Source organism: Lynx rufus, unplaced genomic scaffold, assembly GCF_022079265.1.
Source record: "Lynx rufus isolate CCGP_SWC_20201006 ecotype Redwood Valley unplaced genomic scaffold, mLynRuf1.p SCAF_13, whole genome shotgun sequence".
Classification (NCBI taxonomy): Eukaryota; Metazoa; Chordata; class Mammalia; order Carnivora; family Felidae; genus Lynx; species Lynx rufus.
This window is the reverse complement of record NW_025814827.1, coordinates 56542920-56569306: the sequence shown is the minus strand read 5'-3', so window position 1 is coordinate 56569306 and position 26387 is coordinate 56542920. Positions and strand designations below refer to the sequence as shown.

At 35.8% G+C, this 26387-nt stretch overlaps 1 protein-coding gene across 2 annotated transcripts in view; it reads left to right on the top strand.

The window, feature by feature from the left end:
• Positions 1-26387, top strand: part of RALGAPA1 (Ral GTPase activating protein catalytic subunit alpha 1) — a 278485-nt gene that overhangs the window by 157820 nt on the left and 94278 nt on the right. For both annotated transcript variants that reach the window (XM_047075616.1, XM_047075615.1), the window contains exons 30-32: positions 4111-4179; positions 17973-18107; positions 18510-18693. In XM_047075616.1, the coding sequence (XP_046931572.1) occupies positions 4111-4179; positions 17973-18107; positions 18510-18693 (388 nt within the window). The remainder of the gene's footprint in view (positions 1-4110; positions 4180-17972; positions 18108-18509; positions 18694-26387) is intronic.

Here is a 26387-nt window from a genome sequence, read left to right as displayed (position 1 = left end):
AATGGAGAAGTGAAATCCCAAAATAGTGGAGCATTTCACTAATGTTTACCTGTTTGCATAGTTATGAATAGAAGCCCAGCCAGTTCCAGTACCAATATTAAGCGGATGTATCTAATATTCTACATTCTATTAGCAAATAAAAGCCTTTTACTGTGTAAAGTACATTTACATTTCTACTTGATGCATTGAAGCAATAACTTACGAAAATATAATAGCATACAATAAACTTACCCCTATACATTTTTAACATGCACATAAAAAAGTTTAATGAGGGGCGCCTGGGTGGCGCAGTCGGTTAAGCGTCCGACTTCAGCCAGGTCACGATCTCGCGCTCCGTGAGTTCGAGCCCCGCGTCGGGCTCTGGGCTGATGGCTCGGAGCCTGGAGCCTGTTTCCGATTCTGTGTCTCCCTCTCTCTCTGCCCCTCCCCCGTTCATGCTCTGTCTCTCTCTGTCCCAAAAATAAATAAACGTTGAAAAAAAAATTAAAAAAAAAAAAAAGTTTAATGAGATCAAAAAATTTCCAGGGTAAATAACACTGTATGTGAATATTTTGCCTTCTTTTAATAATTTTTTATTATTTCATATTTTTTATCAAATTTATTCATTACACAGCTTAGTGTACATGTTAATTTAAAAAGCCAGATTATAAATTTTTTTAAAGCATATATTTACACACACACACTGTACACAGAAATGTCTGGAAAGACAAGAGAGTAGATTTCTTTTTCTTTAAGTAATGTCTACACCCAACATGGGGCGTGAACTCAACCTCAAGATCAAGAGTCACATGCTCTACTGACTGATCAGCCAGGCACCCTTAGAGTAGATTTCTTTATTTTTTTCCCTCCAACTTTATTGAGGAATAATCAACAAATATAATTGTATATATTTAAAGTATATAGTAAGGGGCGCCTGGGTGGCTCAGTTGGTTAAGTATCCAACTTCAGCCCAGGTCACGATCTCCCAGTTTGTGGGTTTGAACCCCGCAAGGGGCTCTGTGCTGACAGCTCAGAGCCTGGAGACTGCTTCAGATTCTGTTTCCCTCTCTGTCTGCCCCTCCCCTGCTCGTGGTCTGTCACTCTCTCTCTCAAAAATAAACATTAAAAAAAAAATAAAAAATAAAAGCATACAACGTGATGCTTTGATAATTATAGAATGATTACTAAGGTAAAGATAATTAACACATCTATTATCTCACATAGTTAACTGTTTTTTGTTTTGTTTTTTATGGTGAGAATGCTTAAAGTCTACTCTTAGCAACTCCTAGATATTCAGTGTATGATTAACTATAGTCACCATGCTGTACATTAATTAGATCCTCAGAACTTACCCTTTTTATAGTAAAACTGAAAATTTATGCCCTTTGACCTATATTTCCCCATTTCCCTCTTCTCTTCCCAGCCTCTGGCCACCACTATTCTATTCTCTATTTTTATGAAATCAGCTGTTTTTGTTTACTTGGTTGGTTGGTTAGTTGGTTGGGTTTTTTGTTTTTGTTTTTGTTTTTTTTAAAGATTCCACATATAAGTGATACCATACAGTATTTGTCTTTGGCTTATGTCACTTATGGTAGGTAATGCCTTCCAGTTTCATCTATGTTGTCACAAATGGCAAGATTTCCTTTTTTATGACTGAACATTAATATTCCATTGTGTGTATATATACATAGATTTTTTTGTATTCATTTATTCATTGTAGGACACTTATTTAGATTGTTTCTGTATCTTTGCTATTGTGAATAATACTGCAGTGAACATGAGTGTTGAGGGATCTCTTTGAGATACCCATTTCATTTCTTTAGATATACAGTCAGGAGAAGGATTACTGGATCATATGGTAGTTCTATTTTTAATATTCTGAGGAACTTCCATACTGTTTTCTATAAAGACTGTACCAGTTCAGATTCCTGCCAACAATGTATATCGGTTTTCTTATCTCCACATCCTTGCCAACATCTGTTATTTCCTCTTATTGAAAATAGCTATTACAACAGATGTAAGGTGATATCTCATTGTGGTTTTGATTTGCATTTTCCTTGTGATTAGTGATATTGAGCACCTTTTTATATACCTGTTAACCATTTGAATGTCTTCTTTGGAAAAAGTTTATTCAGGTCCTTTGCCCATTTTTAAATTGGATTATTTCCTTTTTTGTTATTGAGTTGTATGAGCTCTTCATATATTTTATATATTAGTCCCTTATCCAGAAACATGGTTTTCAAATATTTTCCCCCGTTTCATCAGTTGCCCTTTCAATTTATTGTTTACTTTGCTGTGCAGAAACTCTTTAGTTTGATGTGGTCCTACTTGCTTATTTCAGCTTTTGGTGTCTGTGCTTTTGTCTTATCCAAGAAATCACTGCCAAAACCAATGTCAAGAATATTTTCCCAATGTTTTCTTCTAGGAGCTTTATGGTTTCTTCTAGGAGTTTAAATTTAAGTCTTTGATCCATTTCAAGTTAATTTTTGTGAGTGGTGTAATATAGGGGTCCAGTTTCATCTTTTTGTATGTGGATATCCAGTTTTCTTAGCACCATTTATTGAAGATACTGTCCTTTCACCTTTGTATACTCTTGGGGCCCTTGTCAAAGATTAGTTGACTGTAAGTGTGTGGCTAGTGCCTATGTCCTAGGCTCTCTATTCTGATCCACTGATCGATGTGCCTGTTTTTATGTCAGTACCTTACTGTCAGTACTGTTCTGATTACTATAGCTTTATAATATAGCTCAAAATCAGGAAGTATGATGCCTCTAGTTTTGTTGTTCCTCAAGAACACTTAGGTTCTTTGGGGTTTTCTATGGTTCCATATAAAATTTAGAATAGTTTTTTCTTTTTCTTTTTTTTTAATTTTTTTTTAACGTTTATTTATTTTTGAGACAGAGAGAGAGCATGAACGGGGGAGGGTCAGAGAGAGAGAGGGAGACACAGAATCCGAAACAGGCTCCGGGCTCCGAGCTGTCAGCACAGAGCCCGACACAGGGCTCAAACTCACAGACTGCAAGATCATGACCTGAGCCGAAGTCAGACGCTCAACCGACTGAGCCACCCAGGCACTCCAGTTTTTTTCTTTTTCTAAGAAAAATGCCATTGGAATTTAATAGAGATTACATTGAATCTTAGATCACTTTGAATAGTATGAGCAGTTGATCCAGTTCTTCCAATCTATAACATGGGATATCTTTCCATTTATTTGTATCTTCTTCAGCTTTGTTGATCTGTGTTTTATAGTTTTCACTGTACAGATCTTTTACCTCCATGGTTATATTTAGTCCTACGTATTTTATTTTGATGCTACTGTAAATTGGATATCTTTCTTAATTTCTTTTTCTGATAATTCATTGTTAGTATATAGAAATGCAACTGATTTTTATATATTAATTTTGTATCCTGAAACTTTACTGAATTCATTTATTAGTTCTGACACTTTTTTGATGGAATGTGTAGGGTTTCCTGAATATAAGATGATGTCATTTGCAAACAAATAATTTTACTTCTTCTTTTGAGATTTGGGTACCTTTTAATTCTTTTTCTTCCCTAATTGCTATGGTAGGACTTCAGGTATTATGCCGAATAAAAAGCACAGTTGTGGGCATCCTTGTCTTATTCCTGACCTTAGAGGAAAACTTTTAACTTTTCACCATTGAGTATGACTTTAGCTATGAGCTTGTTGTATAAGGTCTTCATCATGTTGAAGTACGTTCCTTCTATAACTAATTTCGTAAGCAGAATAGATTTCTTGAGTGATATGATTGCAGATGTTTTTTATAAATATTTTTGCTTATCTATATCCTCTCATTTTCTGTTAACATATATGTGTGTTTATATTGATTCATGAATTGAATTTGTAAGAAATCCATTTATAGTTGACAGTTTATATAATTCTGGTTCTATATACATGGGGATTTTAAATGATTGATAGTTAAGTATACTTGAAAAGCTTACCTATTTAAAAATTACTTTGAAATAACATTGTTAATGTATTTAGGATTTAAAAATGTATTTAAGGTAAACTTTTATCAACAGATTTTATATCGCTTTGTTAGCATTAACACTTAAGTTTTAAGATGCATCATTTAACATATTTTTGAACTCTTTTTTTCTTTGCTGACAGATCCTAATAGCCACTATTACCCATCTTTTGCCAAGTACAGAAGCTTCATCTTATGAAATGGATAAGAGGGTAATTTAAGTTTTGTTTGATACTTAATATGTATTTATCTAGTAAAGTCTTTATATTTTAAAATTGCAAAGATACATATATTTACATGGTAAACATTAATTCATTTTGTGTTTAAAAATCACTATAATGTGAAATATATCTTTACATTATTTAAGTGTAAATTATATTTTAGTTCAGATTTCGAGTTAATCATGATTATTTGATAAAGTCTTCGAATATCAGGGTTTTGAGGAATGTTGAAGAAAATTCTGTTCATTTATAACTATTTCATTTTATCCTGCCAAGTTATGGCCTTTTTTATGCCTGAAAATTAGTAATTCCGAGGAATTCTTCAAATCTGAAGGCAGCCATATATCTTTATATAGCTGTTATTGGTAGAAAATAACAAAATTTCCATTAAGGAGAATACGTATAATAGAGATATGACACACAGAAAAAGGCATACCCTCTGGCCACAGAAAGTTCTACAAGATTGAATTTACTCAGTAAATTCATTGTGAGACTATTATAATTATTTCAGGTATTGTATTTATCAAGCTAAAGTTTTTGTTTGGTTTCTTTTCATAGTTTCTATATCTTTCCTGAAGTCTGCATTTCTTCATCAATTATATTTATCTTGTCTTCTAGATTTTTAACATTTTTTTTTACCATTTTATAATGTGAAGAGGGGAGAGGGAAGAGGGAGAAGGAGAGAGAATCTTAAGCAGGCTCCACAACTCACTGTGGAGCCTGGCCTGGGGCTCAATTCCATGACCCTGGGATCATGTTTATCATAATTATTTTAAAGTCCTTATCTGCTAAATTCATTATCTGGGTTATTGCTGAGTCTGTCTATTGAAATATTTTCCTCTTGACTATGGATTCCATTTTCCTGTTTGTTCATATGTCTGTTAGTTTTTTATTATATATTAGGCATAGTACATAATATATCAGAGAGACTTTAGATCTGTGCTGCCCAGTATAGTAGCTACTAACCACATGTGACTTTAAATTTAAATAAAATTAAGAGTTTATGTTAATGGGGTAGCTGGGTGGCTCAGTTGGTTAAGCATCTGACTCTTGATTTCAGCTCAGGTCATGATCTCACAGTTGTGACATTGAACCCCTCAGAGGGTTCTTTGCTGGGCATGGAGCCTGTTTGAGATTCTGTCCTTCTCCTTCTGACCCTTTCACACTTGCACGCATGCATGCGAACACCCTCTCTCAAAAAATAAAATTAAATAAATAATAAAATTTAAAACATTTATGTTAAAAATTTGTTCCTTATTTGTGCTAGCCACATTTCAGGTGCTCAATAGCCACGTAGCCAAATACACACCATTTCCATCATTGCACAAAGTTCTATTAATCAAGGCTACTCTAGATTCTACTTACTTCCTCTGAAAATTATTCTTTTCCTTTCCATTTTCACATCCCAGTCTTGCATTTCTATTCTCCAGATCTCAGTGTCATCATCCTTTAATCATATGGTGTTGAAATTTCAAGTATGTTTTATTTCTTAGGCTCTGCCCATTAATTTACGGAAATCTGAAGGTATAATTATGTTTCAGACCTATTCTCAGTTATTTTCTTGTGTGCCTTGCATAACTTTTTAACTTTTGGTTTCTTCATGTTATTCCTCTTGTCTTCTATATCTCTAATTGTATGAGTTTACCTCAGAAATTTTTATTCTTCCTCTTCATATTCAGTTTAAAATCCATTTGATCAGATTATCTAGACCTTGATAAATACATTTTTCCTCATCTTTAAAAGATACATATTCTCTATTTTAGCCAGGAGTTCTTCATTTTAGTATCTTGGACTGTGGTTTAGAATTTCAAATCTAATTTGTGAAAAGTATCTGGATAACTAATTAGCCATTTCCTTCTAGATCATCTTTGTCTTCCAAAGCCTAGCTATTAATATGAAAAATCTCCACTATTCAGTTTTTGTTTCTTGCTCACTTAATTCATTAAATATTTATTGATCACAAAGTATGTGTATGATATTCTGCTTGGAACTAATTAAGTAGATATAAATAAGGTAGCCTCTGCTCTCATGGATTTTAAAGATTAGAGCGGCAAGTGAGCGGCAATCCAATTAGAGCAGCAATCCAATATAAGAAATGCTTACTATAAAAAGCAGAAAAATGTGTATGACACAGGGTAGGATAGAGGAGGAAGTGATTAACTATCCAAGCAGAGGGCTTGTTAAGGGAGAACTTCTTTTTTTAATTTTTAAGAAAATTTTTCTAACATTTACTTAGTTTTGAGAGACTGAGAGAGACAGAGCATGAGCAGGGGAGGGGCAAAAAGAGAAGGAGACACTGAATCTGAAGCAGGCTCCAGGTTCTGAGCTGTCATCACAAAGCCCGATGCAGGGCTCAAACCATGAACCATGAGATCATGACCTGAGCCGAAGTCAATTGCTTAACTGACTGAGCCACCCAGGCACCCCAGGGGAATACTTCTAAAAGATGATAGGGTTTTCTACATAAATGGAGACAAGGATTGGAGTCAAAGTGTTATTCCAGTTGTAGGGAATAGCATGTATAAAATCATGTAGGTATAAAATGTATGGTATGTTATGGGAGAACAATAAGCAATTAGATATTATAGGATGTGAAGTGTATGCTTCAGAGAAGGGAAATTAGGCATCAGAGATAGAAAAGGGTCAGGATATGGAGAGCCTTGGATGCCACACTAAGAACTTTGGACCTTTGTGAAAGTCCTTTTTTTGAAAATGACCTTTTGGGGATGCCTGGGTGGCTTAGTCAGTTAAGCGTCCAACTCTTGATTTTGGCTCAGGTCATGATCTCACAGTTGTGATTGAGCCCTCACATCAGGCTCCATGAGGAGCATGGAGCCTGCTTGGGATTCTCTCTCTCCCTTCTCTCTGCCCCTCCCTCACTCACACTCCCCACCTCTCTCAAAATAAATAAATAAATTTTTTTAAGTGAGTTTTTTGGGGGCATCTGGGTAGCTCGGTCAGTTAAATGTCCGACTTCAACTCAGGTCATGATCTTGCAGTTCATGAATTCGAGCCCCATGTCAGACTCTGTGCTAACAGCTTGGAGCCTGGACCCTGCTTTGGATTCTGTGTCTCCCTCTCTGCCCTGCTCATGCTCTGCGCACACAAGTGCTTCTCTCTCTCTCTCTCAAAAATAAACATCAAAAACTTGTTTTATTTATTTTTTTAATTTTTTTTAATGTTTATTTCTGAGAGAGAGATGGACAGAGCCTGAGTATGGGAGGGGCAGAGAGAGAGGCACAGAATCCGAAACAGGTTCCAGGCTCTGAGTTATCAGCACAGAGCCCAACAGGGGGCTTGAATTCACAGACTACAAGATCATGACCTGAGCCGTAGTCAGACACCCAACTGACTGAGCCACCCAGGCACCCCCAGAAAAAAAAATTTTTTAAGTGACATTTTGGAAGGCTCTTTAATGTACTATGAAATACTAGATTTGTGAAAGATCACTTAAAAGTGTGAATGTTGACTTAAAAAAAATAATATGGTAATTATTATAATCATCAATGTAAGAATTGATGTCTTGATAAGGCTAAGAAAATAAAGTAAAAATTCTCAGAGTGGAATGTACAAAGTCCACAGTAATCAAGAAAAAAAGAGCAGATTTTTTGAAGATGAATTTCCGTTTTTATTGTATTGCGTGTAAGGAATAATGCCCAGTAAAATGCAGCAAAGCAACTGTTTGCCTAAAGTGGTAAATTTGAAGCTGAACACAAAATTATTGGCATCATCAACACATGAGTAGTATTAAACTATGGGAATGTATGAGATCCCTTAAAGAGAAGTTACAGAGTCAGAAAAGTTAGCAAAGTATAACACCTTGAAGAATAACAAAGAGCAAACAGAGAGGGGAGGGGGTCACCAAAATAGAGACACAGAAGGCTCCTGAATTTTCTTCCTCCTGTGGATGCACCAAAGATACTGCTACATATGGAGCATTTCTCTGGAGAAATCTAGAAACTAGTTGAATGATCCTGCACATCAGGCAACTGAAAAAATACCCACATCAAAATACATAACGGATGCTGAGAATGTACTCTTGTAATAAACTCCACCCTTGGCATAGTTCCATATAATCAGAAGAGAACCCCCCAACTCCCAGCTTCTCTCTGAGGAGAGAAGTGTTTAGACTACACGCATCTAGCCCGCCAGCTTTTAAGTCTGCCTCCCCATAGATGGGCTCCCAGGTCACCTGCCTCTGAAAATCAACAGGGCTTGTCACTGCCTGATGTGTAGGATCATTCAGCTAGTTTCTGTCTGGACCCTCAGGCAGCAGCTGGTAAAGAATGCAGTCAGATCTTTTCTAGGGATAGAATAGTGGAGGGTCCTTTTTGCCTGTTCCCTCTGTGCTGAACCCTAGGGGAATAGCCATAGCAGGTGCTCATGCTCCTGTTAACAAGTGCTCCTTTGTTTCCCTAGAAAAGATTTAACTACATACTTTCCCAGCTGCTGCCTGAGAGTCTAGCTTCTAACCAGTCTTCATCTAGGTGCTGACTGCAGTCCTCCCGGAAGCCCCTAAGAACCAGTGAGCACTCCCCCTGTATTCTCTCCCTCTGGCTGACTTCAACAAGAAAACCAGGTCTCCAGCTTCTCCCTGAAAGGAGCTTGTCAACACTAAGTGAGAAGCTCCCGAATCACCTATTTCTGGGAGCTGACAGAACTTGGCACTCATGAATTCTCTAGAAACATACAAAACAGAGGTGGTTCTCTTTGCACCAGCATTCCCAACAATTCTTTCCTCTGGCTCAGCATAGAATGAGTAAGCAAAACTACCCAGCTCTCAACTTCTCTCATAGAGGCTAGACTGTATAACTAATGTCCCAACTTGCCCAGCTGCTTCTTGAAAGTCAGGCTTCCAATTAGCCTGCATCAGGGAGCTGAAGGGATAGGCAATTAGCAGTCCTTCAGCATCCTGAATAGGTATATTGGCATTTCCTACCCTTTTGGGACACAGCTTGGACAGTCACAAAGGTTTGAGGGGCAGCTAAGAGCTTGAGCCAGTTTACTATTTACCTTTCCCAATTAAAAAGTATCTTGTGGGAAGACACTTGGAGACTGTATAAATATCCTATCACTCATTAAAACATTACTAAGTAGTTTTGCCAGCAATTGAAACGCTTATCAGAATTAAATGTTATGATAGCTCCAAATGGTGATTTCCTAATTCTGTCATTACTTTTATCTTCATTAGTTTTCTGTGATAAGGAAGATATTTCTCTTATTCCCTATCCATCTTGCTAGTGTGAGATCATGATTCTTATTTTATGCAATGGACTGTAATCCTTAGTTTTTTTACTATCATTTTTTATTTTGAAGCTCAAAAGGTCCCCGACTTAACCAGTGGGAGTGGCCTTCAAAGTGGCTTCTTTGTCCTTTTGACATATCCTCCTCATTATCCTTTCAGTATATCCTTAATTTCTGTCACCACAGAATTTTTTAGACCCGCCTATATTTCCCCTCCCTGGTACTGGAATTAGCCATTTCTCCAAGGAACTCTGGTTCCATTGAATAGAAATAGTATTTTGAAATAGATTTAGGAGCTAGGTGTCTACATTGTCATTGGGTTGTCTTTTTTTCCCTAGGCCCACTGACCAGATAGAGCTAAAAAATAGATGATATGTACACACACACACACAAATATATAATATGTATTTTATGTAAAAATGTAATATATGCATATATATGTTTCTTTGTGTGTATTAAAACACCATGAGTTTACCTTGACACCTCTGATTCTAACCCAACACCACAAGGTTCAATCTGTCCTCCCCCTTTACATGTTTGTAACTACCAGCCCCAACAGTGAGAACCTAGTTCCCATTGTCCACATTTATCCACAGCAAAGTACTTCTTGTGCAGTTATAGAAAAATAAAAACAGTTTCAGAATGTATTTATGCCTGTATGTAGTTACCAAGAGAGTATATAGTTCAAAAGCTGTGTTTAAAAGTTATTTGGATTCCTTCTTCTCTTCTTAGCCTCACCTCCGTATGGTTATATAATTCATTTGAAATACAATTTGGGTCATTTTTTCAGTTTCTATTCCATTTTAGTGTTTTTTTCCCCATCCCTGTTGTTTTTATTTATTTATTTTTTATTTATGGTGTGCCTATTCTTTATTTTTACACAAATGAGCAGATACATTTATGTTTTCTCCTTGTTTGTTAAAAGATATCATATTCTAGGTATTCCTTGGTACTTTAGATTTTTTACTTGCAGGATATCCTGGAAATTCACAATACATCAATTCATGAATATCTTCCATGGTCTTTTCTGTGGCTATGTAGTGTTTGTGCTCCATTATGTGAGTGTACCATAGTTTATTCAACTCACTCTCCTATACATGGATGTATAGGTTATTTTCAGAATTTTGCAATTGCAAACAGTGCTGCAGTGACTCACTCTGTGCCTGTATATTTTTACATTATTGGAATGTGTCTTCAGGGTATATTCCTAGAAGTGGAATTGCTGGGTCAGAAGGTAAACAGATTGGTAACTATGTTAAATATTCGCATTCCCACAAGCCAACTGTTAGTGTCTGTTTGCCTAGAGTCTCATCCACACATTGTGTCTTATTTTGAACATTTTGCCAGTTCGATGGGGGAGCAATGGCATCTCAGTGTAGTTTCCACTTAAATGAAGTTGAATATCCTCTCATATTTACTAATGGCCTTATTTTTTATTTTTGTGACTTGTTTATTCATATTTTCATACATTTTCTGTCAGGTTTTGGTGTTTTCCACTCAAATTTTTATGTACTAGGGATATTAGCTCTTAACTGGTATCTGTCACAAATATTTTCTCTTTTTTACGGTGGGTTTTTGTTATTGTTTCTTGTGTGGGGGGGATCACGGAAAAAATTGGTTTTTATGTGGTCGATTTATCTTTTATTGTGTCTGAATTTTCACTGTACCCTGGATAAAGAGGAATTCACCCATGTTTTCTTCTAGCACTTGTATGGTTTCATTCCTTACAATGTTTATCCCTCATCCATTTGAAGTTTATTCTGTATGTTTTGAGATAGGGAGTTAATTTTTGTTGTTTTTCCAAATGGATAATCAGATTTAAAAGTTCAGTTTTGCCTTTTAAAGTGAATAATCAGTGTCTAAAATTACTGGGATCTATTTCTTCAAATTCCGTACTAGCCGTTTTTAGACTCTTGGTGACAAGCTCTCTTTGATACTATTAAGTAGTATTGAGGATCTCAAGTAACTTTTTTTTTTTAAAGTCAGCTTGCTTTTTATTTGTCAGCATCAAGATAAACAATGACAGTGATAAAATATTCCTCCCCATTGGGCAGATGCTCTTACTGCCCTTTGAAAACACTGCTGCCCATACGAGCTTAAAAATATGACATATCCAGTGCGCTTGAGATGTTTATTGTGGAAGGATCCATTCCCACATTTTTAAAAATTTTTTTTTAAAATTTACACCCAAATTAGTTAGCATATAGTGCAACAATGATTTCAGGAGTAGATTCCTTAATGCCCCTTACCCATTTAGCCTACCCCCCTCCCACAACCCCTCCACTAACCCTCTGTTTGTTCTCTAAGAGTCTCTTATGTTTTGTCCCCTCCCTGTTTTTATGTTATTTTTGTTTCCCTTCCCTTATGTTCATCTGTTTTATGTCTTAAAGTCCTCATATGAGTGCAGTCATATATTTGTCTTTCTCTAATTTCGCTTAGCATAATACCCTCCAGTTCCATCCACGTAGTTGCAAATGGCAAGATTTCATTCTTCTTGATTGCCAAGTAATACTCCATTGTATATATATACACCACATCTTCTTCATTCATCCATCTTTGGACATTTGGGCTCTTTCCATACTTTGGCTATTGTTGATAGTGCTGCTATAAACATGGGGGTGCATGTGTCCCTTCGAAATAGCATACCTGTATCCCTTGGATAAATACCTAGTAGTGCAATTGCTGGTTCATAGGGTAGTTCTATTTTTAATTTTTTGAGGAACCTCCATACTGTTTTCCAGAGTGGCTGCACCAGCTTGTTTTCCCACAAACAATGCAAAAGAGAAGAGGATCGCAAATAACTTTTATTCAAATGGATTATACAGGCATACCTTAGAAACATTTGGGTTTGGTTTCAAACTACCACAATAAAGTGAATATCTCAGTAAAGCAAGTAAAATGAATTTTTTGGTTTCTCCATGCATATAAAAGTTATGCTTAAACTACACCATAGTCTGGGGTTCCTGGGTGGCTCAGCTGACTGAGCATCTGACTCTGAATTTTGGCTCAGGTCATGATCCCAGCCAGGGTCATGGGATCGAGCCCTGTGTTGGGCTCCACACTGAGCATGGAGCCTGCTTAAGATTCTTTCTCCCCCCTCTGCCGCTCTCCCTGACTTGTGTGCTTTCTCTCTCTCAAATTATTTAAAAACAAAAAACAAAAAAGCCCTACCTTAAAAAAAAAAAAACCTGCATTATAGTCTATTAAGTGTGCAATAGCAATATGTTCAAAAAAACCATGTATATACCTTAATTTAAAAATACTTTATTGCTGGGGCGCCTGAGTGCCTCAGTCGGTTAAGCGTCCGACTTTGGCTCAGGTCATGATCTTACAATTCATGAGTTGGAGCTCTGCGTCTGACTCTGGGCTGACAGCTCAGAGCCTGGAGCCCGCTTCAGATTCTGTGTGTCCTTCTGCCCCTCTGCTGCTTGCGCTCTGTCTCTCACATTGTCTCAAAAATAAATAAACATTAAAAAAAATTTTTTTTAACATTTTTAAAAATACTTTATTGCTAAAAAATGCTAACCATCATCTGAGCTTTCAATAAATTGTAATCTTTTTTACTGGTGGAGGGTCTTGCCTTAGCACTGGTGGCTGATCACGGTGATTGCTCCAGGTTGGGGCAGCTGTGGCAATTTCTTAACATAAAACAGTAAGGAAGTTTGCCACATTGATTGACTTTTTTCCCCCCACAATTTCTCTAGCATACGATCCTGTTTGATAGCACTTTACCCACAGTAGAATTTCTTTGAAAATTGGAATCAGTCCTTTGAAACGATGTTGCCATTTTATCAACTATGTATGTTTATGTAATATTCTAAATCTTTTGTTGTAATTTCACATCTTCACAACATCTTCACCAGGAAGAGATTTCATCTCAAGAAACCACTTTCTTTCCTTATTCATGAGAAGCAACTCCTTATTCATTAAATATTGATCATGACATTGTAGTAGTCCAGTCAACATCTACAGACCTCACTTCTAATTCTAGTTCTCTTGCTATTTCTACCAATACTGCAGTTATCTCCTCCACAGAAATCTTCAACCTCTTAAAGTCATCCATGAAATTTGAAGTCACTTCTTCCATACTCCTGTTAATGTTGATATTTTGACCACTTCCCATGAATCATGAATGTTCTTTTTTTTTTTTTAATTTTTTTTAATGTTCATTTATTTTTGAGAGAGAAGAAAGAGACAGAGGGCAAGTGGGGCAGGGGCAGAGAGAGAGGGAGACACAGAATCTGAAGCAGGCTCCAGGCTCTGTGCTGTCATCACAGAGCCCGACACAGGACCTGAACTCACAAACTGTGAGATCATGACCTGAGCCAAAGTCAGATGCTTAATGGACTGAGCCACCAGGCACCCCTAATCATGAATGTTCTTAATGGCATCCAGAATGGCGAATCCTTTCCAGAAGGTTTTCAATTTGGTTTACCCAGATCCTTCAGATGAATCACTATCCATGGCAGCTATAACCTTATGAAATGTCTTTCTTATGTAATAAGGCCTGAAAGTCAAAATTTCTCCTTGATCCAGGGGCTGCAGAATGGATGTTGTGTTAGTAGGCATGAAAACAACATTAACCTCATTGTGCATCTCCATCAGAGCTCTTGGACTTAAAATATTCAGTAAACCATGTTGTAAACAGATGTGATGTTATCCGGGCTTTGCTGTTCCATGTATAGAATACAGGCAGAATAGAGTTAGCATAATTCTTAAGGGCCCGAGGATTTTTGGAATGGTAAATGAACACTGGCTTCAACTTAAAGACACTAGCTGCATTAGCCCCCACCAAAAGAGGCAGCCTGTCCTTTGAAGCTTTGAAGCCAGACATTGACTTCCCTCTAGCCATGAAAGTCCTAGGTACATCTTCTTCAAATAGAAGGCTGTTTTGTCTACATTGAAAATCTGTTGTTTAGTGTAGCTACTTTCATTAGTTTTCTTGGCTGCATCTTCTGGATAACTTGCTGCAGCCTCTGTATCACCATTTCCTGCCTCATCTTGCACTGTTATGTTATGTAGATGATTTCTTTCCTTAAACTTCATGAACCAATGTCTGCTAGCTTTAGACTTCTTTTCTGTAGCTTCCTTACCTCCTTCAGCTTTCATAGAATTTAAGAGAGTTAGAGCCTTGCTCTGGGTTAGGCTTTGACGTAAGGAATTTTGCAGCTGGTTTGATCCTCCATCCAAACCATAAAACTTTCTCTGTATTGGCAAACACAGCTGTTTTGCTTTCTTATCATTTATGTGTTCACTAGAGTAGCACTTTTAATTTCCTTCAAAAACTTTTCCTTTGTATTCATATCTAGGCTGTTTGGCACAAGAAGCCTAGCTTTCAGCTTGTCTTGACTTTAGACATGGCTTCCTCGCTAAATTTAATTTCTAGCTTTTGATTAAAGTGAGAGTCACGTGACTCTTTCACTTGAACACTAGAGACCATTGTAGATTATTAATTGGCCTAATTTGAGTATTGTTGTGTTTCAGGGAATAGGGCGGCCTGAGGAGAAAGGATGGGGAATAGCTGATTAATGGAGCAGTCAGAACACACACAATGTTTACTGATTAAGTTTGCTAACTTACATGGACACAGTTTGTAGCACCCCAAAACAATTACAGTAATAACATCAGAGGTCACAGATCACCATAATAAATATAATAACAATAAAAATGGAAAAGTTAGAAATATTGCGAGAATTACCAGTATGTGACACAGAGACACAAAGTGAACAAATGCTGTCAGAAAATGGTGCTTAAACACTTGCTTAAGACAGGGTTGCCACAAACCTTCAATTTGTAAAGTACACAGTACCTGTGAAGTACAGTAAAGTGAGGCACAATAAAATAAGTATGCCTGTATTTTGTCCACTTGATCTGTCTTATACTGAGTGGTGTGTTAAAGTTTGCTAAATGTTTTTATATTTCTTTGCATCTATTGTAGTTTTTGCTTTATAAAGATAGTCACTGTGTTATTTGATACAGAGATACCCCTAAGTCTTCATTTCGTTTGAATTGTAGCTTTTAACATGAGTGCTTTTTGGTTTGAATTCTAATTTGCGTCTGTGTTTCTTTGTCTACAAGATATATTTCCTTTGTTCTATTTTTTAAGTTCCTTTTGGTATTCAGGGAATTTTGTACTTTGTTCTTGTGGTTACATTTCTATGTATGCCTTTTAAAAATACTTTTATTTCCTTGCTTCCTTAACCTCTTATTTTTTAAAACACTTTTTTTGTGTGGTTTGTGATTATTTAATGGTATCCTTTATCTCATCGCATTTACGTTAATAAATGAGCTTATTTTACTTTTCTTCTCTCTTTGCCTCCATTTTTAGTTACTTTATTTCTACATATAACACATAGGATAGGTCATATAATAAATGATTCTTCCACGCTCATCTCTACCTTTATTTTTTTAGTCTTAGCTTTTGTAACTACGTGTATCAAATACCATTCTTTTTGCTGAAGTTCCTCAGTCAACTATTTGGTTAGATGAAGTTCATCTTTATTCTTCAGGACAGGCCCATAAATACAGAATTCCCTGAGGGCTGGTATATTTAAAACTTTTTTTGTAACCCTGATACTTGAGAAACATCTTTGCTAGATATAGAATCCTTAGGTTCACATTTACTTTCCTTGAAGTTTTTTGTTTTTTTTAAGTATTGCCTTGCTTTGTGTATTGTTTTTGAGAAGTCTGAAGCCTGTTTTATTCTCTTGCCCTTCTAAATTATTGCATCTTTTTTTCCAGGAGGCCCTAAGGATATCTTTTTTCTTTATGTTTGAAGTCTTACTTTTAAAGTTTTACCAGGATATGTGTTAGAGTTGATTATTGCAGGTCAGTTTGTCCTGGCTTCTGGTGAACCTTTTTAACATGTATATATACAGAGACTCCAAATATGTAAATTGGATATTCTTTTTCTCTCTTTATCTCAAACATTTTTTCTCTGACACTTTTTATCTTATTTTAAATCTCATTTTTATTCTTTTAATTGTTTTCCCACTATTCTTCAAAGCCCCATATTAAATTTTGTTTTTGTTTTTTTCAAATTTATTCTTCTTTAGGCATCCTGTAATCTAGGCTTCATTTCTAATATGATTTTGTCATTTTACTTCTTTTCTTGACATGAAACAATTCTTCCTTTCTTAGTTCTTAGTTTTTAATTTCTAAATTCTAAGAATTCTATTCTTAGTTTTTAATTTCTGATTTAAGATGAGGTTTTCTTTGTCCTCCATATCTAAATGCTTTTACTTGTTGGAATGAACATGGGTGTTGTATGTAAATAATGAATCATGGGAATCTATTCCCGAAGCCAAGAGCATACTGTATATACTGTATGTTAGCTAACTTGATAATAAATATATATTTTTTTAAAATGCTGTTTGATAATATGTAATTTAGATTAGAATGTTGTGTTATAGTTTTCTTCTCCTTCATAATTGGGTTTTTTGAGCAGGAGTTTCATCAGTTGAACTGTTTAGATTCTCATTTTTTGTTTTCTTTTTATAATAGTTTTATATAGATGAAGGCTGCTTCTGCATTTCTGTGAACAGGACTGGTGGCTTGGGGTGGTTTATAAGATTCCTACTTCAAGAGCTCCCTCATCTGGTGATTCAACAAAGTTTAGTGTCTTTATTGTCTTTTTAAGGGGAGGAATTGTAGATCCATCAGTTTATTGGATGATGCTTTTTAAGGAGGAGAGAAATTATAAGCCCATCAATTTTTAAAATTTGTTTGTCTTGCAGGATCCTAAATTCTGCTTTTTCTTTTTACTACATGTTTGCCACAGGATGTCTCCCTATTCCTTCTTAACATTCGTCTTCTCCAAAGCATTACCTTTCCTGTGTGTACTTTTAAGTCCTTTTTTCTACTCCGTATCTACCAGTACACTTTTTCAATATTCTCATACTTAGGGTAACTTTTTCTTTCTGGCTTGGTTTTTAGCTTTATACCTAGTTCTTGCTTCTCTTTTACAATTTTTCCTAAACTGCCCTTGCTCTTCATGAAAGTTTGTAATGGGATAATGAGGAAAAGCTTGCTGGGATTTGCTGATAGTTTCTACTCACAGATAATTTGAAGTCTGGATGTTCTGTTTTTTGGTTATATTGAGGATGTCAGTTTTTTGATGTTTTATTGGTTCTTTTTGTTCTTTAAAAGGAATGTAGAAATATTTTTGATATATGTGAACTCAACCTTTCATTTGTGATCTATTCCTTGAACAGTTTTAAATAAGTCAAGCTACTTGATGTCTGTTCTGTTTTAGGCTCAGCGTTTTATAAGAATTTTAAATAATTTTTGCCGTCCTGTTTATTACACTTAAAGTTCCATTGTGCTGGCTTTAAAATATGAGGAAGAAACGCACCATAATGTTCATATGCAATATCTTAAAATCAGATCTAAGTAAATATTCATAGTAGAATTAGGGTTGATTTTATTCCTGAAATACATTTTGGAAGACAAAAAATAAGTTGGTGAATTTCTGTTAAATGTATTAAAGCTCTTATTTTGTGAGTTTACAGTCATAATCATCTCTTTTGTTGTTGTTACAGTTGGTTGTATCCTTACTTCTGTGCCTCCTGGACTGGATCATGGCCTTACCTCTAAAGACACTGCTCCAACCAGTCCATGCTACAGGAGCAGAAAATGATAAAATAGAAAAATCTGTCCTCAATTGCATTTATAAGGTAACCTTATTTGCTTTATTGTTTATTTGGTAACCACAGTTTTTAAAACCTAAAGAAATTTCTTGGTATTACATTTTTGTTTTTAGAGCTATATATTTTCTAAGAACATAGATTTATCTTATAGTACCTAAGAGTAATTAAAACTTCTTCCTACAAGATGCTTCTGCTTTACTGCAGATTTTTGAAAGGAGTCAAATCCTTATGGAATGTGAGAATCATTAGTTAAATTTACTCATTCTTGTTTTTAAAAGGCATTAAATTTTACCTTGATTGAAGAACTGAGTTTTAAAATATTTAAAAAATTTTTTCAAGCTCTTGTATTACCAGTTGTCATTTTTCTCCATTTATCTTTATTTATTTATCTTCACTGAAAAGGAAAACTGTTTTCCCTCGTACTTCCAGGTATTACATGGGTGTGTTTATGGAGCTCAGTGTTTTAGCAATCCAAGGTATTTTCCAATGAGCCTCTCTGACTTGGCATCTGTAGATTATGACCCTTTTATGCATTTGGAAAGTCTGAAAGAGCCTGAACCTCTTCACTCTCCAGATTCGGAACGATCTTCTAAACTTCAGCCAGTGACAGAAGGTAAAAGGAATTCACTTTAGGACAGTATTATTTCTTGGATTCTCTCAAAGTATGATTTGAGGCCATAAGTAAAAATAATGGAGATGAGTATATCTTACTTTGTAGTTCTGTATCTCACCATGTATATTCTAGCAAAGTTCATTTTTAGTTTAAAAAATAACTTCAGAAACACAGTTACTAAGATTATATGTGATGACACTCCCTTTATACTTCTAGTGAAGTTATTCTGGTAAGGTTTTTTTGATACTTTACTTTATACATCATAGGATTTCTATAATGGAATAAGAGATTTAGCTTTGGAGTCTAAAAGATATGGTATTGAATTTTGACTTTCATTTACTAGCTGAGTGGCTATGTCTGTTTCCTTATCTATAAAATAGGGCTGATAATATTTATTCCCTCGTGGTGGTTTTGAGTCCTGAATAAGATAATATGTGTAAAACCCTTTGTACAGTTCTTGGTAGGTAGTGAACTCAGTAACGTTTTTTTTTTTAAGCCACATTGTTTCTACATTCAGAGAGTTTACTTTCAGATATAAGAGAAAGATGTAAATAAATAACCTTTAAATACGAGTATAAAAATAAAAGTACATTTAAGACACAGAGGTAGTTTAGAGGAACCCAGCAAATTATTGAAGGGTTTTAAGAAGGTTATATACATGAGAAAATTAGTACTGAGAGCAGTTTGAAAGCAGTGTTTTATGGAGTTGGCAGATTATGGCCCATGCCTGCCACCTGTTTCTGTAAATAAAGTTTTATTGGGACACATCCGTGCTTTCATTTATGTATCATTGTGTCGGCTTTTGTGCAACAACAGTAGTGTTGAATAGTTGCAACCGAGATCATGTGGTCCAGAAAGCTGAAAATATTTACTATCTGCCCCTTACAGAAAAAGTTTGCTGATCTCTGGTAAAGATTGATTTTAGCAAAGTTAAACCAGGATCAGAGAAACCAATCATGAAGCTGTTGCAATAGGCCTACCAAGAATTGCTAAAGGCCTAAATTGGTTAGATCTCTCCCAAAGTAGACCAAGAATATGAGAAAGGCTAGAGGTTTGGGAAGGAGAATGAGGAGGTGCAATATTGCAAATGGTGTAGTTTGGGATGAATGTCAGATAGTCATATGAAGACCGCTAGTGGGCAGTTTGTTGTATATGCAGATCTCAATCGTAGCAGAAAGGTCTTTGTTAGGAATCTATATTTGTCTGCACGCACACACGCGCACGTATGTGTGTATTCTGAGAAGAAAAAAAGTTGGAAAGGAAGGAAAACTGGGAGAGAATAATTTCTCAGAAACAAAAACAGGAGAAAGATATTTAAAAGATTGGGTAATGGTATTAAATGATAGGCCAGATGCAGAAAGACTGAAAAATATGTCTGCTTTAGTTTCAGCAGAGAAGTAGGAGGGAGAAGTGGATGGCTGTGGGTTGAAGAGCAAAGAGGAGTTAAAGAAATAGAGCCATTTGTCAAAAGTACTCTTTAAAGAAGCTGGACTGTATAAAAAAGAAAGATAAATGATAAGACAGTAAGTAAGCTAAAAAATAATTCTCAGCAGAGGTAAAGGATTTCTAAGGATGAAGAGACTTGAACTTCTAAAAACTGAGAAGGAAGATGGGAAGGGGATCATTAGTAGGGTGAAACTCCTGAAGAGTGAGCTAGAAAGTATAGATGCTAATATTAGTCCTTATTCTGACCCAGAAAGAAAAAGAAGATGGAAGTAGATTAAGGGGATTAGCAGATGTTATTGAGAGTCCAACAGAAGATGGAAACTACAAAGTTTTAGTTGCACCAGTCAGCATTCAGTAAGGTGGATGTGGCAGAATACCTGGGAACTGTGGTTTTCAGAATGTTGGTATATGGTTTAGCCATGGAATCAAGGCTTGGTGAGGGTTGAACTGATGCTAGGAAATGGCTAATAAGTTGGAAGAAAATGGAGTGATTCATTGAATCAGAAAGTAAATGTTGCTAGTAAGTTAGAATAGTGATTCTCAGCCTTGGTTGCACATTGAAATACTGCTGCTCTGTTCCCATCCATAGAGATTTTGATATATTGATTTGGGATTGCGAGGATTTTTTAAGGCTTTGCGGGTGGTTAATATGCAGCCGAGGTTGAGAATCACTGAGAGCATCAGTATGTTAGGACAGTAGTTTTTAAAATGAGTTTTTAGGCAGTGGAACCCCTGCAAATAAATTTCACAAGGAAGCCCACTTTGTAAAACTGATAAAAGCAGAGCTGCAGCAGGGTGGAGGCCTTGTATCCTACTGAACTCTATTCTGTCCATCTCCTAACAGCCCTCTCCAAGGGCTCTACAAAACAGAATGGGAAAATTACTAGATGAGAGATTGTGGTCAAAGAGTAATCTATTAAGTGAGAGTTTGATTTTTATTTAATTAAAAAAAATTTTTTTAAGTGTATTTATTTTGAGAGAGGAAAAGTATGCAAATTGTGTAGGGACAAAGAGGGAAGAGAGAGAATCCCAAGCAGGCTCCACACTGTCAGCACAGAGCCCAACGTGGGGCTCAGTGTCCCAAACTGTGAAATCATGACCTGAGCCGAAACCAAGAGTTGGACACTGAACCGACTGGGCTACTCAGGTGCCCTGGACGAGTTTGATTTCTAAAGGTGTAATAGTTATAAATGTTCAAGACATCTAAGATGTGGCCATGATGATGGATTGGTGACATAGAATGCAAATAAAGATATGAAGTTACACATCAAAGAAATAGGGCTAGGGTTTGGGATTGGTCACAAATTACTAATAGTTTCTCTAAAACACAAATACAGTTGACCCTTGACCAGTATGGGTTTGAACTGTGCAGGTCCACTGACACATGGAGTTTTTTTTTTTTTTTTACTATAAATATATTTTTTCTCCTTTATGATTTTCTTTTCTTTAGCTTTATTATAAGAATACAGTATACAATACAAAAAAAACATTCAAAATGTGTGTTAATCAACTGCTTATGTTGTTGGTAAGGCTTTTTATGAACAATAGGCTATTCGCAGTTAAGTTTGGGAGAAGTAAAAAGTTAAAACGTGGATTTTTTCACTGCATGGAGGGATCAGTGCCCTAACCCCCATATTTTTCAAGGGTCAGCTGTATACAGAACTGAAATAAGAATATAAGATTTAAATTGAAGCTCAGATATAGTAGAGATATACTGGGAAGCATAGTATAGCAAAATAATTTAGACCGTAATTGATATATAGACAACTTTATATATTTAATTCTTTAGATTTGGTATAGTAAAACTGTTTATTTTACTTAAAAGCAAAATTATCTGAAAAGATTAGTTACTTTTTGCATTATTCTCAAAAGGGTAAAATGATGAAGCCTGAGGGCAGTATAGCACACTTGCTAAACAGTGAAATAAGTAGTTTACTTATGTAAAGGGAGTTTTTAATGTATTTCAGACAAAATTTACTGTACCATTAACAGTTACAGTAAAAGACACAAAGGTAAAGATTTAAATAGATGAGTTTTATATTGATACCAAATACTCTGTGGAGTATTGTTCTCTAAATGTGCTAAGTTGTTCCCTTTGGACTTTCTTAAAGGTATAAAGGACCAGATTAATGCAGAACCTTTTAGGAACAGCTGTAAGCCAACAGCAGGTGATCCTGTGGTCTATAGTGACAACATGCTGTGTTCGTTTTTTTTTTTTTAATATGGCAAAGTGACTAATCATTGTGCCCTTGTCTAAGGCATGTTTCATCATCTTCAAGCACTTTTTTGGCCAAAGACTTCTAAACATAGAGTGTCCCTAATAAGCTCAGTATTAGATTGAACGAGTCTGATTTGAGGACTATTGGCAGGAGTAGGTATAATTATTAAATTTACTAAATAATAAAGCAAGGTAGTAAAGTTGGCTTTTTGTCAAATAGCAGTAGTCTTATTAGCAAAAAGTCATCATTTGCAGGGTCAGAGTGAAAGGAGGCTCCAAAGGATTCATTTTGTCCTAATTACAGTTTCACCTATACATATTATGCAAAGCTAATATTTAAAGCATTTGCCAAAATTAACTTCCTCTGCATGTTCTATTAGAGTGCAATGAATTGCAGCAGCTTTTTATGTCTTGCTGCTTTTGTATGCTGTAATAATCTGTAATTATGGGTTTGCTGCAAATGCTGGAGGGTTTGTTTAATCTGACAATCTGAAAAGACAACCCTGAATAGACTTATTTAAATGAATGTTAGTTACACAAAGCCTTAGAAGCATCGATATCTTCATGTTACATTTTCTCACAAGGCTAGTTATTTAGAATTTCATTTTGAATATCTAATTTAGAGAATTTCATATGTTTTCTTTATATCTAAATTGATTTTGAGGAGAGATACATGTGTTCCATAGTTCATAACTCAAAATTTTAAATAAAATTGTCCAATTAACAAATTGAGAGATTTTTATCCTTCCATATTTATATATATCCTGAATTTAGAGAAGCAGCTTAGGAAAGAAAATGCTGTTACCTACATCTAAAATCTAAATATAGTTTGTAAGTATTCTCAGTGTTAGTAATTATGACAGATTCGTAAATGAGTTCATTTGAACTGCATTCCCACTGTCTTTTCCTTTGAGAAGAGGATGTATAGGATGGACAGGAACCTAGGACTAGGGTTTTGTTTTGGGGAGAGCTGGCTCATTCTTGCAGTTTATTTGTAAGTAAGTTTGAAAAAGGAACTCATAAAACCTGTGATACTTATAATGCTCTCAAAATTGAATGATTTATATTGCTTCTGTTATATTCAACTTTGTATATAAGTTTTCAATTCATCTTTATAAAAAAAAATCTGTATTATTCTTAAAGAAAAATGGTGTTTGAGGTGTTTCATGTGATTTCTCTAAGATCACAGATCAAGCCAGAGGCGAAGTCAGGAATTTTTCTCTGTTTTGTGATGTTTATATTAAATTATATTCTTTCGCTTCTCAAAAATGTTCTACAAAAAAGATTCATTGCTTAGAACAAGTCATATATTTAAGTTTATCACTCAAAAGGAGGAGGACAAAGAAAGAACAGATAATTCTTTTCATACATGAAAAAATTTGTAATGTCTTTAATTACAATTTTTTATTACAATTTTTCTGTTTGTTTATTTTTGAGAGGGAGAGAGTACAAGCAGGGGAGGGGCAGAGAGAGAGGAATACACAGAATCAGAGCAGGCTCCAGGCTCCAGACTGTCAGCACAGAGCCCAACACGGGGCTCAAACTCACGAACTGCAAGACTATGACCTGAGCTGAAGTCGGACATTCAAACAATTTAGCCACCCAGACACCCCTTTTATTACCATTTAAAATGTGATTAGGTCTTAGTTAGATGAGCTTTTCAATCGATCTGGCCTTTATAGATACTAAGGTATGCTAAATAATACTATCTTGAAGTTACTATACACAGGGAAAAAAAGTTGAATTGTTTCCATATGTCACAGTGATTTGCTAAAAGAAAAGGGCATTTTTAAAAAATGTTTATTTATTTTGAGAGCAATTGAGAACACTAGTGGGGAGGGGCAGAGAGAGGAAATCCCAAGCAAGCTCGTGGCTGTCAGTCGGAGCCCGACATGAGACTCAAACTCACAAACCATGAGATCATGACCTGAGCCAAATTCAAGGCTCAAGACCCTTAACTGACTCAGGCGCCCTGAAAAGGGCATTTTAACAAAAGATAAAAATACGGAAATTAGAGTTGTGGTAAAGATGGAACTAACACTGAACTGGGAAGCAAAAGACCAGCCCTGTTCTTTGGTAGACCAATCCCTTAGCTCTTGTGTACCCACTTGTCCTCACGTTCAAAATGATGAGTACTGGCTAAATTGTCTGTAAGGTCCCCAACAGCATGAACTTTCACTGCATTCTAAGTTTTAATGAGGGGAAGGGAAAGCAGATGCTACATTCAAGCCACTTCTCTGTTTTTTCATCCAATGACATATCTTTTTACTTGACCTGCATATGGTCTTGAAAAAATGTAGGATTGAATTAAGGTTAATCATTTAGTGTTATCTAGTGTTGAATAGCTGATTTTCAGAACTAGGCGTATTTATAATTGAAGAACAACTCAATATAATTGGAACTTTTTAAGTAAACTGAAAAGTATTCATATATATACATGTATGTGGTCATAAAACATGATTGATAATGGAAGAAGATTAAAATTTTGATACTCCAACATTTCAAAGTCAACCAAAGTTCTCTTTTAGAGTTGGAATAATGGGAAAAGATGTTTTTGCTATTAATGGCATAGCAGCTGGTTTCTTACTGATCTCTGCTTGTAGTCAGTGAGGGCTATGGCCTTGAAAATATAACACGATTCTTTTTTCTTGCTTCTTTTTAAGCATCACATGAGCAGTGCACAAGCTAATGTCCTTACAAACTTTTTTTTAATATGAAATTTATTGTCAGATTGGTTTCCATACAACACCCAGTGCTCCTCCCAACAGGTGCCCTCCTCAATGCCCATCACCCTCCCTCCTCTCCCTCCCACTCCCCATCAACCCTCAGTTTATTCTCAGTTTTTGAGAGTCTCTTATGGGTTGGCTCTCTCCCTCTCTAACTTTTTTTTTTCCTTCCCTTCCCCCGTGGTCTTCTGTTAAGTTTCTCAGGATCCACATAAGAGTGAAACATACGGTATCTGTCTTTCTCTGTATAACTTATTTCACTTAGCATAACATTTCAGTTCCATCCACATTGCTACAAAAGGCCACATTTCATTCTTTCTCATTGCCAAGTAGTATTCCATTGTGTATATAAACCACAATTTCTTGGGGCGCCTGGGTGGCGCAGTCGGTTAAGCGTCCGACTTCAGCTAGGTCACGATCTCGCGGTCCGTGAGTTCGAGCCCCGCATCGGGCTCTGGGCTGATGGCTCAGAGCCTGGAGCCTGTTTCCGATTCTGTGTCTCCCTCTCTCTCTGCCCCTCCCCCATTCATGCTCTGTCTCTCTCTGTCGCAAAAATAAATAAACGTTGAAAAAAAAAATTAAAAAAAAAAAAACCCCACAATTTCTTTATCCATTCATCAGTTGATGGACATTTAGGCCAAGGGGTACAGGAGTGCTGATGCATAGGGGCACTTGTACCCAATGTTTATAGCAGCACTTTCAACAATGAACTTTTTTTTAAAGTGGAGTTTATTGAGATCTAATTTACATAAAGTATAATTTATTTTTTTATGTCGGAATTTTACCACATACTATGTTGGTGGTTACACAACTCTGTACAGTTGCCAAAATGCATCACAAAGTACACTTAAAACTAAGGAATTTATGTAGATAATACTTTGATCATCAGGACATTCTCAAATCTAGATTTATTCTGGCAGATAGGCCATAGTGTTTCCAAATGATTAACTTTCAGAATATAAACAGTGTTCAGACAAGATCACTCTATGACAATGGTAGAACAATATAGAGACACAATCATCCTGTAATCATGTCTATAACTAAGACAACACTGTATGTACACACACATACAAACACACAACTAAACATCCTCTTCTAACATAAATGATGAGTGCTTCCTTACCAATGACAACTCTTCCCCTGCCTCGTAGATGAAAAGTATCAAGACTGTCCCCAACTTCCCGACACCACTCATTTTAGAATTGGCTTCCACATCAACATGCTTGCAGTCACACCGGCAGTGTTTGGCTAGTGGGCTTTGCCAAGTTATTGTCTCTCTCCACTTCTTCCTTCCCCCCTTTATT